General features: G+C 55.4%; 1 protein-coding gene across 8 annotated transcripts; it reads left to right on the top strand.

The window, feature by feature from the left end:
- The first annotated feature begins 186 nt into the window (after positions 1-186).
- HEMK1 (HemK methyltransferase 1, mitochondrial release factors N(5)-glutamine) lies at positions 187-12,010 on the top strand. Of its 8 annotated transcripts, XM_076008000.1 has the most exons (12): positions 187-281; positions 442-625; positions 2,925-3,311; positions 3,666-3,757; positions 4,052-4,145; positions 8,328-8,462; positions 8,780-8,844; positions 9,109-9,158; positions 10,094-10,202; positions 11,066-11,161; positions 11,326-11,439; positions 11,594-12,010. In XM_076008000.1, the coding sequence occupies exons 3-12, from the start codon at positions 3,084-3,086 to the stop codon at positions 11,628-11,630; spliced, it is 1,020 nt and encodes a 339-aa protein (XP_075864115.1). In that variant the 5' UTR covers positions 187-281; positions 442-625; positions 2,925-3,083; the 3' UTR covers positions 11,631-12,010. The 8 variants fall into 8 exon arrangements, with proteins under 8 accessions (XP_075864115.1, XP_012626853.2, XP_075864109.1 ...); XM_012771399.3 differs by lacking the exon at positions 442-625; XM_076007994.1 differs by lacking the exon at positions 187-281 and having other exon boundaries at positions 288-625.
- Positions 12,011-16,082: the final 4,072 nt, after the last annotated feature.

The raw sequence follows: 16,082 nt of genomic DNA on the forward strand, positions 1-16,082 counted from the left end.
CGGGGGTGGGCAGGTCCCTGACCTACGGCGGGGGCGGGACCCGGCGGAGCAGCCCCGAGGGATCCCCGAAGCTCCGGCTCCTTGCCATCTGCCCGCTCCGCGCCCCCGGCCCCCGATTGGCTGTTAGACATAAAGACCGCTCAGCATTGGCCCGCTCGCCTGTCGCTCGGGTCTGGCTCCGCCCCCAGCGGGAGCCGGGAGCCGGACTGGGAGCCGCCGGCTCGCAGTTCTTGGAGACGATTCCTCACCCTGGTGGCCTGTACTGAAGTTGTGCGCTGACCGTGAGTGCCTAGGCCCTTTCCGGGCCAGCCCAGACTTGACCTGCTCAGAGACAGACTCATGCCCCCAAAAGGCAGGCATCCCAGAGGAGGTTTGGGAGAGCACTGGACTGGGAGTGCTCAGCGTTGGGCCTGCGTCGAACTCTGGCTCAACCCTTTACAGACTTTGAGACCTTGAGCAAGCTGCTTCCCCTCCCTGGACCGTGGCTTCCTGCTCAGATGGGGCCTCTGGTGTGAGCGCTCTTGGTAAACGACTCCAACCCTGGGCCAGAAATGGATCATCTTCAGTCCAGAGAAGTTGGGAGCGGGGTTATTAGCCAGGTGGTATCACTGGGCATCCCGACCAGGCAAGTCTGCATATGCCCTTCACTGTTGTTTCCATCTAGGCCGTGATCATCTCGGGGAGGAGCCCGGATACCCTCGAATCCACAGGTTTTCAAAGGGGCTTGTGGGGCTCACAGGGTAGCTTAGTACAAATGCAGATCCCCACGGAAACCGCATGTTTAATAGTTTAGTTAACAGTGATCCGGCCGGGCGCAGTGGCTCACGCCTGTGATCCTAGCACTCTGGGACGCCGAGGTGGGAGGATCACTGGAGCTCAGGAGTTCGAGACCAGCCTGAGCAAGAGCCAGACCCCATCTCTACTAAAAATAGAAAAATTAGCCGGGCGTAGTGGCCAGTGCCTGTGGTCCCAGCTACTCTGGAGGCTGAGGCAGGAGGATGGCTTGAGCCCAGGAGTTTGAGGTTGCTGTGAGCTGGGCTGACGGCACTCTAGCCCAGGCAACAGAGTGAGACTCTGTCTTGTGTGTGTGTGGGGGGGGACAGTGATGAAGTTAACAGTAGCTTTTGGTGGGGGGGTGTCGACAAGTCACACTTTACAAGATACTGCCATGAATTTTATAGAAGGAGCAACTGAGGCCCAGGAGGTCCAGCCACCTGGACAAAGTCTCCTGACGAGATGCCAACAGTCAGGATTAGAACCCAGGTCTCTAGTGTCCGGTGTCTAGCTTCCTGCTTCAAACCCTAAACGGGAGCGAGAGGGTCAAGAGTGGCCCTCTCCTCAGCTGGGTCCGGGACACTGGGTCCCGCCCACCAATTTGGGACCCGCCCCAACATTGGAACCCGCCCACGCGCTGCTGGACCCGGCCCACAGGCTAGGGTAGACCAAGGCCGGGCCTCGGCCCCCCAAGCCCAGATCCCGCTGGTGACGCCCCCAATCAGGCGTGCTATTTGGCTCCGCCTACACACCGCCCGAGCTGGGTCCCTAACCGCCAGCCCCGAGCAATCACGGTGTGCCGAAGTGACATAGTGCCGTAACCTTAAGGAAGACTGGCTGGTCCAGGCCCCCAGGGGGCGACCCCACACAATCCCCTCGCTTTCCCGCCAGTGGGCCTGCACGCATAGTGGGCGTGGAATTCACAGCCGCCCCGCCCGCCCCGCGGGGTCTCCTGGGAGGAACCCAACGGTGGTAGGAACTATGGAGCTGGGCTGCAGCGTCTGCCCGAGCTCTGTCTCAGGTGCGCCGGCACCGGAAGAGGTGCTTCCGAGGGAGCGCACCCGCAGGCTACGCACGTCCGGGAACCGAGCTCTGGGCTGTTTCTCCGGGCCGGTGGGCTGGTGGGGCAGTCCCTCAGGCAGGTATACGCTAGAGGTGGGGATCAGGATGGGAGCGCTTGGACTACAACACCCTCCAGACCTGGCAGGCCCCAACCCCGGGAAAGCAGATGGGGAAACAGGCTCGGAAGGAAGGGGCTTTGTCTTGGTCGTTAACAATGCCCTGCGTAGCTGGTAGGGAGTTTGTGTTCCCCCGACTTCAGGCCTCGGCTCCTCCTGGGACCGCTCACAGGTGCACAGAACTGTCTCGCTGTATGGCAGACCTAGGTTTGTGTCCTGCTTGGGACGGTTTCTAGCTGTGACCCTCTTGGAGCCTACTTGTCTCTGAAGATGTGGCACTTATCAGCTGCTCAATAAATGCTAGTCTGGACCTTCGTCTGGAAGTAAGGGGTACCACTAATTTTAAAGCTTGAAGTTAAACTCATGTGTGACAGTTTAAATATAAAATTGTCAGTGTTTTAGCTGGCAATTTATGCTGATGGCTGGAATTAGGGGTAAATGGGGGGAAATTCTCAACATACAAATCAATTACAATACATGGAAAATGTCAGAAGCAAAGCTCCCAGGCAAAGGCAATCTCCTCCCCCTTGTAACATTATTTAAGAGCATGTAACATGGAATCGCTGTTGTGTATTGAGCCAGCTCCCAGGCCCTTGATATTCATTGACTAATGCACTGTTTGCGATGGGGTGGTGTGATTTCCCCCATTTTATGAATAAGGAAGCTGAAATTTAGAAACAATGACTTGCCTAAGGTCGCACACATTGGGTCAGACACAGATCTGCCCTACCCCCAAACCTATGCCCTGACCTACCACCAGCCTGTTAGCAGAGACTGAGCTACTGGCTCAGCCTATGCCAGCTAAAAAGTGAAGAAAACTGGTCAAGACAGGAAGAATCAAAAAGATGGGTGAGGGTATAAATGGAGTCAAGGGAGTGACAGAACAAGAGCATGCCCTTTCTCAGGCAGCAGATTGATGGAAGTGGGGGGTTATCACACAAGGTTCAACTGCTCTTCTGTTCTCTCCCCCAGGGTGGCAACCACATCTAAGGACAAGAGCCATTAGAGCCTGTGACCTCTCCATCTCCATCCAGCTAGGGCCAGGGACCACTCAGCACCAGCCTCAGCAGCTGACATCATAAGGGAGACTTGGGAACCTGTGGAGCACTCTGGAGAGCCTTTCCCCTTGACATGGAGCTTTGGGGCCGAATGTTGTGGACCCTCCTTTCTGGCCCAGGAAGGAGGGGAGGAACCTGGGGTTGGGCCTTCAGTTCATGGCAACCCCATTCGCCTCTGGCTGGGCTGTCAAGTGCCACAGAACTGGTCAGGCACTGGACAGGGGTCTTTGAAAAGAGAGGTATCCCTGAGGCCCGGGAATCCAGTGAGTACATTGTAGCTCATGTCCTTGGAGCCAAAACAGTTAAGTTCAGTGTTGTCAGGAGTGCAGGAAGAAGGAGGAGGGAGGACCCTGGGGAAGAGACATCAAGGCTTTTCTGCCTCACAAAGTACTTAGCTGAGACTAATGGGATTTTTCTGAAGAAATGTCTTAAGTAGATACTTATTCATTTGTCCAGCAAACTTTTACAGTGTGTGCCAGGCACTAGGGGTTCAGGGATAGACACCAGGAGACTCAGTATCAACTGTGTGACCCTGGGCAGGAACCTGTCCCCTCTGGGCCCAGATGATGAGAGAGCTGGGCGCACAGGCATTGTCCACATAAGAAACAGGTTAGGGCTCCTGGGAGCCAGCCATTCACATTCTCTGTGGGGATAGTTTCAGAGCCTGAAGCCGATACTTAGGACCCAGCCCCTGACCCCCCAGCAACTAAAGTGCATCCAAGAACTGAGTAGCCACCGATTGCAGAGGTAAGCACCCACAAGTCAGACCTGAGGGTTCTGTGGGGAACAGTGGTTCCCCAAGTTCAGGGAGGAGGAAAATGTCCAAGGACTAGGGAGGTGTTGGGGTTAGGGTGTGGCAGGAGGCCCCCCGGTAGTAAATAGCAAGAAGGGAGGGAGAAAGGGTTTTGGCCCAGGAATCTAGGGCACAAGAGACATGGGTTTGCCTAACACCTTTGGCCACAAGTGCTATCTCTCAACCCAGGCGTGGTTCTACTGGTCCAGGCTCTGGCACTGATGGCCACCTGACTGTCTCTTCTGTAGGATGCCTTTGCAGTACGTCCTTGGGGAGTGGGATTTTCGGGGGCTCAATCTGAAGATGGTGCCTCCAGTGTTCATTCCTCGGCCAGAGACAGAGGTGGGTGTGCCACCAGGGCAGGGTGGGGTGGGATGGGGATGAGGGTGGAGTTCAGTGTAGTTATCTTGCCCCAGACTTCCTCCAGGGGGCACTAGGGCTCCATGACTGCTATCCTCAGGGGCCGTGCTCTTCCAGGCCTGTCTCCTGGTTGACTGAGTTTGTGGGGCCAATAGGATGGAGGACTCCTGTTGGCCTTCTTGACTGTCATGTCTCAAGCTGTCACCCCAGCTTCTAGGGCTGGGAGTGGCCCAGGGTACCTCAAATGAGCCCCAGGTGCTCAGCCTGTTTTTGCCATTTCCTTAGGAGCTGTCCTGTGGGCCTGTGGCCCACCGAACCCACAGGAAACAAATGCCCTCCAGCAGTTTCTCAGGAAGCATGAAGGAAGTAGAGAGGGTTCCAGCTGGGTACCTAGAGACCTGGTATCACCTGTGTGACCTCTCTGGGCCCAGATGATGAGAGGTTTGGACCCCACTGCAGGGAATCTGTGACTCAATGATCCTCTTAGGTCTGCTGTCTGGTCAGATAATTGCCTGTGTCAGTCTCTGCTAGGACTAGGAATGTGTGGCCCAAATATGCTGTCCCATGGTGAGGTACCCTAATCCTGGAAGACATGCTTTCTATAGCCCTTCTTGGACTTTCCCCTCACCTTGTAGGTGGCAGAGCTGTGAGCCAGAGAGGGCAGACCAGGGATGAAGCTGGTTAGGAGATAGTGGGCAAGCCAGAGGGCATCAGGTTCTGAGAAGGAGTATTTCTAGAAAAACACCTAGGCAGGCACACAGACATTCCTGAGAAAGGTCAGGCCCCATGCACCTGCCCTAGCCAGGGGCCCAGAGCCCCTCCTCACTCTCCTAGCCTCTGTCTTCTAGAAACCCTCTGAACCCTCTCACCCCTACATCATATGGTTGGAAGGCCAAGTCCTTGCCTAATTGCCTAGTGTCAAGGCAGAGACAGTAGGGAACCTGAGGCTGTCAAGGAGGGGAGCATGGGGGGAGCACTTGGACTTCCTGACTCCTGGGTCAAAGCCCCACAGCTCACATGGGACTGCTTTGTCTGGACTTAGCATGTTCTGGGATGAGGTACAGAGACCTGGAACAAGATGTGGCCTCCCACCTGCAGGCTTTTGGAAGGCTATCCTGTGACTCCCCCAAACATGCAACCTCTGGTCAGGAAGTTACTTGCCATCTCCTGAAGCTGCCCAGGGTCAGGGCAGCTATCATGGTGACCTTCAAGTTCCCTCAGAGCTGACCTGTCAGTAGCCATATATTCTGGAGTTCCGAGTGTCACGTGTGGACTTCTGGCTCCCATGTGGCCCCCTCTTCCTGGCCAGCAGAGCAGATCCACTGCAAGGGGGAGGGGCAGGGACACTGTGGTTGGAGGCCAGGTCCTCGCCTCACTGTATAGACATTTCTAAGAACTCAACAGGTTCACCCCAATGTGAAGCTGCACTGGGGGATGCCTTACCAAGAACTCAAGAGGACGTGGCCTGTGGCAGGGAGTGGGGAGAGTGGGTACACGGGAGGGTTCACAGTGCCTTCATTCTCTCTAGCATTCAAGGGTGGTTTCTGATGATAAATGCAGGAGTCTGAAGTGCAAAGCTGTAGGCGGTATGTGGTCCAACGAGTTGGATTTTCCCTGGGGGTGAGAAGGTAGTTCAGGCCACAGCTTGGCAGTATATACAGTCGGAAACTCAAGGCTGGGGGTGTGAGCTGTTCCGACCCAGCCTGGTGTGGTGAGGCTATGTAGAATGTGGGAGGCTCAGGGCTTCATCTGTCATCAGCTTGGAGGAGGCAGTGCCATCTCCCTGGGGTTGCCCCACGAGGGATGTGATCCTAATAGAGGTTGCTTGTGACACTCAGGTCCTAGTGAGGCCTTGGGCCAACCTCTTGAGGGAATATAGAGTCCATGTGGGGCAGTGGCTCCAGGCAGAGCCAACAACTGCCTGCCCCTTGCCTCCTTCCCACATGCCTCCACCCTTCCGCCCAGCCTGTTCTTGGATTCTCCCCATGTTCACCCAGAGGAGGTAGCCTGGGCCTATGACCAGCTTGGCTTTCAGTCTCCCCAAAGAGCCACCAGCATCGGGCTGAGGGAGGCTCTTCACTGGGTGAGGAAGAGAAAGATTTTGGACTTCTTGGGGTGTTTTCCACCCTGCTGCTCCCCCATTTGGTCCTGCAACCAAGATGAGCCTCCCATGGTCTGGAGTACAGAGGAAAGCAAGCGGCTACTGGTGGTGACGAGGCCCCAGTCTCTCAGCTTCACACCCTGCCCGAGGTGGTCATTCACGTATGTGGTGTGTGTCTCTGAGGTTGTGGCTATCTGTGAGGTGGCTGGCCGCTGTGGCTGGCTGAGGGGTCATTCTCCAGCCAGAATAGGTCTATCTGTGACCAGGAAACCAAGGGAGGCTCACACCCCTCACAAGTCCTGGTCACCCTGCTGGTCTCTCAGCAGGTGGCCTTACCACTGAGACCACAGGCTCTCAGCCACAGCCCTAGACTCTGTGCCAGTCCCAACCCTGCAGGCCCAGCTTGCTACAAGTATCTGATGGTCTTCAGTAGTGCCTGGCCCAGGGCTGGTGAGAGTAAGTGAATGGAAACCTTCCTGCTGGAGCCGGGCTCCCTCATCCATAGGCAGTAGCTTGTTTGGTGCTGAAGGGGCTTGGAACAGGGAGGGTTGGACCTGCTGGCCAAATTCTGCCTGCCTTGCACTTGCTACTCTTACAGTAGATGAACTTTACTACTGGGATTGTGGGGCCCAGAAGGATGAGATGCAGTTTGGAACTCAGCACTGGGGAGCTTTTATGGAAAATGGGTCCGAGTGATCTGGAGCCCTCTGCTTCTTTGGGCCTGGCTGATGGTGTTGGAGGTTTGGGGAGACCTGGGAGTGTGAAACTCAGAGGGTAGCTTCCTGGGACCACAAAGTGCTTACCCAGCACTTGGAAAGTAGCCAAAAGGCCCCTCTGTAGGCCAAGCCCTGCCAGTTTGGGGCACGCTGCAATGGGTTGGACCCCAGGTCTTCCCATCACGGAGTCTGGTAGAAGAGGCAAACCCCATCCTAGACCTTAGGCTCAGAGTGGGAAAAGCTGTGGTAGAGAGAGCCTGGCCAGGGCTTGAGGAAGGCTTTCTGTAGAAGGTAGGCCTCTTTTCAGGTGAGAGAAGTCACCCACTTGCTGTCCCCCCACCAAATTCCCTGAGCCAATCCTGCCTAGGAGCTGTGATCCCAGGAGTCCTGAGCCTCTGGGTAGTCCATCTGCCCAAGTCCAAAGGCATGCCTTTGAGAAGAGGCCACACTGTCCTTTCCCTGCTCCACACCCAGCTACTTGGCCCCCCACTCCACTACAGGTTAGGAATGTTTCGTCCATTGGACAGCAGCAGCCCTCTATCCCTCACCCCTACCCTATATTGGCTTCCATGCACAGTCCCTGCAGGCAGCAGATGGGTGGGTGAGATTTGACATCCTCTTGTTTCCGAAGTAACAGTGTCTGAACATGTCATCCTGCTGCTAAGGCAGGTACAGTGCAGTTAGGCACTGCCACCACACCCATGCCCGTTTACCCCATGCCCTGTGTGTGCCACAGCTCCCTGCCAAACCCCCACCAAAGAAGGGAATTCCCTGTCCCTTTGGCCTAGGAGCCTCCTTGGGGCCTCTCAAGCTCAGCTTGAGGAAGCTGGGGACACACTGCCCCTTGATTTTGGTCATCATGAGCCACAGGCCAGGCTCAAGGTGAACCTTGACACCTGGGCCTCAGTTTCCTCGTGGGCCAGTTATGTGAATCTATCAGATGAGTACAAGGAAAGCTCTGGGAGCAGGGCTAGGCACAGCAGGAGTGGCCAGGAACTATCAGGGTTATTAGCATTATTGAGCACAAAATGGGAGGATACATGTCTATAAAGGGGTTAGCTGGGAATTATTGAGCACTTCCTGTCCAGTAGGTATGGGATAGGTGCTTCATAAATATGGTTCTGTTTGTTATCCTCAACTGTGCTCAATTTTACAGATGGGGAAACTGAGGCATGGAGAGGCAGGATGACCTACCCATGACCCCAGCTGACATGAAGGTCAGTCTGGCTTTGGTCACCTCCCTTTCCTACATTCATTCACACCAGGGCTAACTGCTTGGGCCTCTCTGCCAAAACCTGCAGCGGCCAGGTTAGCACCAACTCTGATTCAGACCCGTCTGCCTCACAGGAACTGGTTGAATGGGTGCTGGAGGAGGTAGCCCGGAGATCCCACACAGTCGGAGTCCAAGGCAGCCCCCTCATTCTAGAGGTGGGCTGTGGATCGGGAGCTATCTCCCTTAGCCTGCTGAGCGAGCTCCCCCAGGTGAGCCACCTCCACCCTACTCTGGGTGGACTGTCACTAACACTCACTGTCTCTCCATTGGTCCTTCCCCTACATCCTTCTGCTAGGAGTATTTGAGGGGAAGCAACCAAACAAGGGAGGACAGGGCTGTCCCCAGCCCACCATGGTCACAGACTCTAACTCCCATCCCCGTCTGTCTGGCTCCCATCCCTGGCCACAGAGAGGAAAAAGCTTTTGGGTATTTCCTCCTTCTTCTGGTGAGGGGTTGGAGGAGGGTCCCTAGCTCCGGAATCTCCCAACACTGTCTCCCACGTACCCTTCATTTGTTCTTGGAACAGAGCCGAGTCATTGCTGTGGATAAGGAGGCAGCCGCCATCTCTCTGACACGTGAGAATGCTCAGAGGTAGGTGGGAGAACCACAGAGCGAGGGTGGGGGAGTTGGACTTTGGGTCCTGATCTCAACCCCTTGTTCAGGTAACAAACCCACCAATGTCTGATTTCTACTCCCAAGAGAGGGGAGACACTGGGGAAGCCTGGCGTGGGTCCCACAGGATTATGAAGGGCACTGGGTATCTTGCCACTCCAAGAAACATTCTCAATTCTCCCCTTTCTTGTAGCCAAGGATAGAGCACCCCACATGCTCACCCCTATCTTCCCTTCTCTCCAGGCTTCAGTTGCAGGACAGAATTTGGATCGTCCCCCTGGATGTGACCTTAGGTACAGTCCCTCACCCATGTTTCCTGAGGTGGGGATCTTGGATACAGGTGCTGCCGGTAGACAAGGCTCTCCATGGAGAGGGAGGGAGGGCTTCCCCAGCGGACACACACAGCAGCTCAGACCAGTCCTTGCTGAGGACAGACAAGTTGCTGTTGCCTCCTGGGCTGACCTGACCCATGAGGCGACCAACCACAGAGACTTTCTGAATCCCCCATAACATTAGTTTAAGGGCTTGATTGTTGACAAGAGATAAACAAAAGCATAAAAAAGCCTTTAGGACTAAAATACTTGAATGCCCTCCCCGCCCCTGCCTGGCCTGGGAGGAAGAGACGCTGGCACTGCACGGCTCTGCTGCAGCCTTTACAGTATCCTCGGGTTTCCAGCTGCAGTTCTAACTCCATCTTTTCACCCATGAGATCCATGAGCTTCATGTGCCTCTCCATGGAGTGTGGTACACCTGGTGTACCTACCACCTGGCACAGGCTGGAACCAGTAATCAGAGCCATCAGGAGTCAGCTGACTAAAGCCACGCCTGCCCACCAGATACTCTAAGCCCATGTTGGCTGTGAGGCAGAGTGTGGCAAGGCCAGTGGAGCTACAGAGGAGGAAGGCTCTTGCTTTACCCAGGAGGGCCTTCTGGAAGTGGTACTTGAACTGTGTCTTGCTTAATGAGGTTTTTGACAGGAAGAAGAGGGGGCAAGGTAAAGGGCTTACCTTACATTCTAGGTAAAGGGCTGCCACGTCGGAGCATGTACACTATGGGCCAGGCTGCAGGTTGGGGACCCTGGGCACTAATTTGCAAGTCTGGCTTATCAGGTCCAAAGACAAGCCCAAGGTGTGGCTTGTAGGGAGGGATTACCCAAGGGACATGGTAGGTGGAGCCACCACCCTTTCCCAGTGGGCCAATCCTTGTTGTATGTCCCCTTTGACCACAGAAGGGAGTTGGACACACCTTTTGCCCTGGGGCCCTGTGGACCTGGTCATCAGCAACCCTCCCTATGTCTTCCACCAGGACATGGAGCAGCTGGCCCCCGAGATCCGCAGGTGCTGGGTGGGGTGGGACCGGGAGGCCAGTCCTGAGAAGGCCTAATAGGATTGGTCTGCCCTTGGGGACCATGCCATCTGGAAGGGTAGGTGGGTGGGTGCAGAAATGGGCAGTGGTGTTGAGAGGGAGGGTGCACTCCAGAGCCCACAATCCTACCTGGGTTTATAGGTTCTGCCTTCCCACTTGAGATAGCAGACGGCCACTGAACCTCTGAGCCTGTTTCTTGCGCCTGAAAATAGACCTTACAGAGGACTCAGGCCTTAGGGAGGACTCAGTGATGACTCAAAAGCATTGGACACAGTGGAGGGCTCATAGGATGGGTGCATCATTTTATAGAAGACTGAGGCCCAGAGAGGGAAGGTGTCTTGTCTAATATCACATGATGCCTTAGCAGGAAAGCTGGGACTAAAATCCTACTCCAGGCTTTGCACCAAGCCATCCTGCTCCTAAACAGGAGCTGAAAAACAGGGATAGGCCCAGCAGCCCCTAGATGGGGCAACAGTAGTGTGGGCTGGGGTGCTGGCTCTCTCTTTCCGGGCTCTCAGGAGTAGTCAGGGCCAGCTCCAGACCTCCCAGGCCAAGAACAGGAGCAGCTGAGCACCTTGCTGTGAGGAGATTCGTGCCCTGGGGCCGTCAGTTAGTGGGATTTAGCACACATGCCTGGCAGTGCCTATGGGGTGCTGCCCACAGGAGGTTGGGGAGTAGGAGCTGCCATCCATTTGGGGGCCACCTCCTCTGACTTGCCTCTCAGCCCTGAGTGTAAGTTCCAGAGGGCCCCTTTGTGGATGCCCTCCCCAGCTCCTCTGTACTTTTCAGACATCCCCTCCCTCAAGCTCTTACCTCCCCCTTCTTTCCCATTCAGCTATGAAGACCCAGAGGCCCTGGATGGTGGGGAAGAGGGTATGGACGTCATTACCCACATCCTGACCCTGGCACCCCAGCTCCTGAAGGACTTTGGGTATGGATGGGACAGGTCTCCTGGGTCTGTCCCCAGCAGCCTCCTCCATTCCCAGTGTGTACTGGGCATGCCTGGCAGTTATTCTGCCCCCACCTGACCTGGACAACCCAGAACGTGGGTCCCAGTCCTGCCCGCCTGAGCCCACCCGTTTCTCCCCCATGTAGAAGCATCTACTTGGAAGTGGATCCGAGACACCCGGAGCTTGTCAGCAGCTGGCTTCAGAGCCATCCTGACCTGTACCTCCATCTCGTGGCCGTGCGCAGGGACTTCTGTGGGAGGTGAGGCTCTGTCCCTATTCATCCCCCATGGCCTCACAGGTCTTTCCACCGGGGCCATCCACAGTCCCAGCTGTGGGGAGAGTGTGTTGCTCCCAATCCCCGCTCATTCCCTGGGGCCCGGAATATAACCCACCCCTTGTCCTTGTCTCCTCAGGCCCCGGTTCCTGCATATCCAGCAGTCTGGGCCATAGCGTGGCTGTTCTATGGGCCTACCAGCCTGCCTGAGGGCCTGGCTGACCCTTCTAGGATTGCTGCTCGGAGGGAAGTGGCTGGTGCTTTCCACGTGCTTACGGCATTTCTCAGGGTTCTGTGATTCCCCATGGTCTACATTTCTGGGACACTTAAGGGTAGAAACAAGGGTTGGGGTGTCCTTCCTGAGGTGGCAAAGAGCAGGGACATCCACAGTGTGGCTCAGGAGCTGGGCAGACCAAGCTTCCCCATCAGCTTGGCTGGCTCCTCACTGGCTCCTTCGCATCAGTGAGGCCAAGGGCAGGCTGCTCAGGGTCTCCGTTGGTGAAATTGCTGTGGGGTATTAGGACACAAGCCAGTAAAGTCTCAGGAAACTGACAAATGGTGACCTATTGTTTTTGTTTCCATGATTTGTGGGTCCCCTGACCCCTTACCCCTAAGTGGTGCTGGGGCTGGAAGCTTCCTTCTACCTCAGCAGAGCTGGCTGTCAGTCCCCTACATGGCAGAGGGTGTAGAGGTGCTGCGTGGAGGATGGCACATCGGCCCTCATTCCTAGCCTGGGACACTATGGGGACGGGCTCACCACCAAGGGTTGCCTTAGTCCTCCACTGCCCTGGGTACACTTGCACACACTCTTCTCACCAGGCCCGGGCTCTGGGCACAGGAACCTCATCTGAGCTTTAGCTCAGGAACCACTGCCTACTTCCTGGGGGGAACGAGGCTGAAGGTCCTTGCCACACAGTTCTGGGCTGTGCAGGACTTGTGTTTACTTTTTATTCCCATAGCTTTTAGCTAAAACACCCCTTCTAAATTGACCTTGGGGTTTCAAATAACCCATCTGTCCCTGGTTGGGGCTGGGGAGAATAAGAACTCAAGACAGCGGGCTTGAGGTTCCTAAGGAGCATGGCAAACCAGGCTGGCTCATTCTCCAGACTTCCCCCTGCTGCCCCAGCACGTTCAAGGGCTTGACCCAAGTTGTAGTAGCCAGAAGCAGTGTGGGCTGGTGGGCAGCATCCTCCGTTAGAACCAGGAAAGTGGAGTTCCAGGGCTGTGTTTTGCAGTGGGAACTTGCTCCTTTCCCTATGAGAAGCTGGCTCTTCTGAGTCTAAGACCAACACAAAGTAGCAGCCTCATTTTACTCCTAAAATGGAGTAAAATGGAGTCAGCCAAGTGGAGTATGAGTGCTGACCTCAGAACACCCACTCTCCCGTTGGGGAGACCAAGAGGCAAAAGAAGACATGGCCTGCCTGAGATTTCATGATAGGAATTGGCCAAGTGGAGACGGTAAGTTAGGTCCCTGCCTTTGGGGGAGAGTCATCCCTGGCCTGAGTATTGTCCCCCACTCAGGCTCACAGTCCCGCTCCCGTGTGGCGGGGGTGGGACAAGTTTTCCTCAGCAGAGGCCAGGCTGTAGCTCCCAGGGCCCTGGTGTCCCGCCCCATGCCCAGCCCCAGCTGTGTGGATCCTGAGCTGCCTTGGCTTCATGGAGGGGAAGCCCATGGCTGTTCTAGAAGGAGGGCAGGGTGGGGTACAACCAGAGCAAGGTTCCAGATTTCCTGAGTTCCTGTGCTCTCAGACCTTGCCTGTCACCTCATCGATGTTGCCCTTTCTTCCTGCCTATTCCCTTTGGCTCTTTCTGTCTTCAGCAGCATCTCAGGGCAGCTGCCCTGACCTCATAGTAGTCTGTTGCCTCTTTGAACCACAGCCTGTGCCACATCTCAGCCAGTGCTGGCTTCCCTGATGGCCTCAACCTCCTGGTCTCAGGCCCATTACTGAGGAAAGGCCTTGGTGAACTTGTGGGCATGGCACCCCAAGAGAGTGCGGTGATGGAGAGTGACTGTAGGAGCAGCTGGGGTCACTGAAGCAGGAGCCACCCTTGGGGACAACTTCCTCCCCAGAAAAATGTGCAACTTGACTCTGCTTGGAAAAAGATCCAAGCCAAGTGGACTGTCAGGGTGGGGTCTCAAGCCTACAGTCATGGGATTGATTGGGCCCCGGACATTGAGCCCTAATGTCAGAGACACACCAGCCTGAATTTAGATCCTAGGGTCTGTCCCCAACAAGGATGTGACCTTGAGCAGATGAATTCATGTCACACAGCGTTGGCTCCAAGGCTGAGATATGGGACCACGTGCTTTATTTTATAGAATGATTGTGAGAAGCTCGTGGGATGTGCCTTTCTTAGCACATTGTGGGTGTTTTCTTTGCCTGTCCAGGCGGAGGATGTGGGGAGGTAGGGCCCTGTACCCTCATGTGTCCGTCTGGTGCTTGACACCAACATAAGGCGGGCAGAGACACCGGGCAGTGTGGTAAGGAGGAAAGGCGGGATTTCGGTTGTGGGCTCCTGCCTCCTATCTGCCCTCTGGAGTGGGAGCCAAGAGGCTGGCGGCCTGGCAGCCCCCATCTCGCCTCAGTCCCTCCTCACCAGGGCCGGAGTGCACTGAGGCCCAGCCAGGGTAGCCAGTGGCTGTAGCTTAGGGAAAGCCAGGCTCACCTGCCCTGTCCCCTCCTTTGCTCCTGAGGCCAGAGCTAGAGACAGCTGCCTCCTCTGGTACCTGTCAGGAAGCCCTTGCAGGCAGAAGGGGAGGAAGATGAGGAGCTGATGGTGGAGCCCCTGAGGCCTTGAGGGACGTGCCTGCTACCCACCCAGCCTCCTTCAGCCAGATCCCAGAGTGTGGGCAAGGGTGTAGGGGTTGCTGTTTGATGTACTCTGGGAGAGTGATTCTGTCCCTTCTTTCTGACAGTTGGGGACACTGAGACTTGCCTCAGTGGGATGCTTTTCCTAGCTGCCCATAGGGCTCATCTAGCTGCTTTATTGAAATGTGCCCTCCAATCCCCTAACTCCAAGAAATTTACTCTTTTCTGCTCTTCTACCCCAACCTAGATCCTGGACCATCAGCTGTTCCCAATTCCAGTCCTAAACTCTTAGCTGGCTCCCCATGACCTAAGTGTAGTCACTGTGTCCTACAGAATCCAGTTCTGAAGGGGGAGGGGGACAGCTGTGCAAAAGGCCTTGGGGACCCCTCCCAAGGCCCCATCAGTGCTCTGAGTAAGCTGCCATCAGAACAAAGGGTTTGTTCTGCTGATAAGGTTTGAGAACTGCTGGCTTGAGGTAGGGAACCCTTTAACCTCTGCAGACCAACATGTCTTTCCCCATCCATCTTCAGATTCTTTTTCTTCCTGGCCAGGACTTCAGCCTGCCTGCAGTAGTCCTCACTCCCTGAACACACCTTCCCTTTCCCTGGGCAGTGCATCCATCAGGAATGCCCTTGCCTACCACTGCCAGTCCGAATCATCCCCTCCTGCAAACTCCAGCACAAGTGCTCTCTCCTTTTGGATACCTGCTCTGACCTCTGTGTTCTCCCTGCATCCCCTAGCCCATACCTCTGCCTGCACCAGTGACATTCTGTCTCATGCATTCAGAAGTCTTCCTGTCCCCCTCATCTCTCTGGGGCCCCTAGTGGGCCTGGCATACCCAGTTCAGTAGATATCTACCAGACAGTATATGCATTTTCTAGAGTAGAGCTGGGACTTCCCATGTAACCCACATCTGACCTGATGGCCCACGTATTCTGGTCAGGAGGGAGAGGAAGCCATGAGGGCCTGGCTTCCTGCCAGGGGCCAGGCAGCTGTTCAAGTTGAGCTGTGGGTGCTTTGAGGGCTCAAGTGCACCTGATCCCTACACAGCAACCACGCCAGGAGAACAGGCCGTCCTTGGCAGCAGCAGGTGGAGGCACCAGGTTTCCTGGAGCTCTTGGCCCCAGCCAGCCCTCAGCCAGGGTGTTGGCTAAGACAGTAGCCTGATTCCTCCCCCAGGTGATCCCTCAGGCCCCCTGGACTGGACTAGGGGCTGACAAAGCAACTCCCATTCCTCCTTTTGTAGACAGAATGTCCTAATCACCCAGGTGCCCATGTCCTAATCACCTAAACCTGTGATCATGTCGCCTAATACAGCAAAAAGGACTTTGCAGGTGTGATTAAGGATTTTGAGGTGGAAAGATTATCCTGGATTATTCAGGTCAGCTCAGTGTAACTACAAGGGTCTTTATGAGAAGGAGACAGGAGTGTCAGTGAGAGAAGATGTGACAAAGGAAGCAAAGGTCAGAGTGAGCAATTGCTGGAGGAAGAGCCATGTGCCAGGGCATGCAGACAGCCTCTTCTCCCCTAGAGCCCCAAGAAAGATTACAGTCCTGTCAATGCCTTAATTTTAAGCCCAGTGAAACCAGTTTTGGGTTTCTGACCTCCAGAATTATGACAAATTTGTGTTGTTTTAAAGCCACTTTGGTGGCTGAAGTAGAGTGCTCTGTAAAAACACCTACAAATGAAAGTGGCTTTGGGATTGGAATTTGGAAATGGGCAGGGCTTGGGAGAATTTTGAGACATGATAAATTGCCTTGAATACCTCTCCTCTAAGAGGTGATATGGCCAGGGTGTGGGGCTGCCTGCCCTCCTCTA

Source organism: Microcebus murinus, chromosome 1, assembly GCF_040939455.1.
Source record: "Microcebus murinus isolate Inina chromosome 1, M.murinus_Inina_mat1.0, whole genome shotgun sequence".
In the NCBI taxonomy this organism is placed as follows: Eukaryota; Metazoa; Chordata; class Mammalia; order Primates; family Cheirogaleidae; genus Microcebus; species Microcebus murinus.

Coding starts and splice junctions, on each gene's coding strand:
- HEMK1 (XM_076008000.1), top strand. CDS start 3,084: ATGGAGCTTTGGGGCCGAATGTTGTGGACCCTCCTTTCTGGCCCAGGA. Junction 8,463..8,779: donor TGCTGAGCGAGCTCCCCCAG/GTGAGCCACCTC, acceptor TTCTTGGAACAG/AGCCGAGTCATTGCTGTGGA. Junction 8,845..9,108: donor ACACGTGAGAATGCTCAGAG/GTAGGTGGGAGA, acceptor CCTTCTCTCCAG/GCTTCAGTTGCAGGACAGAA.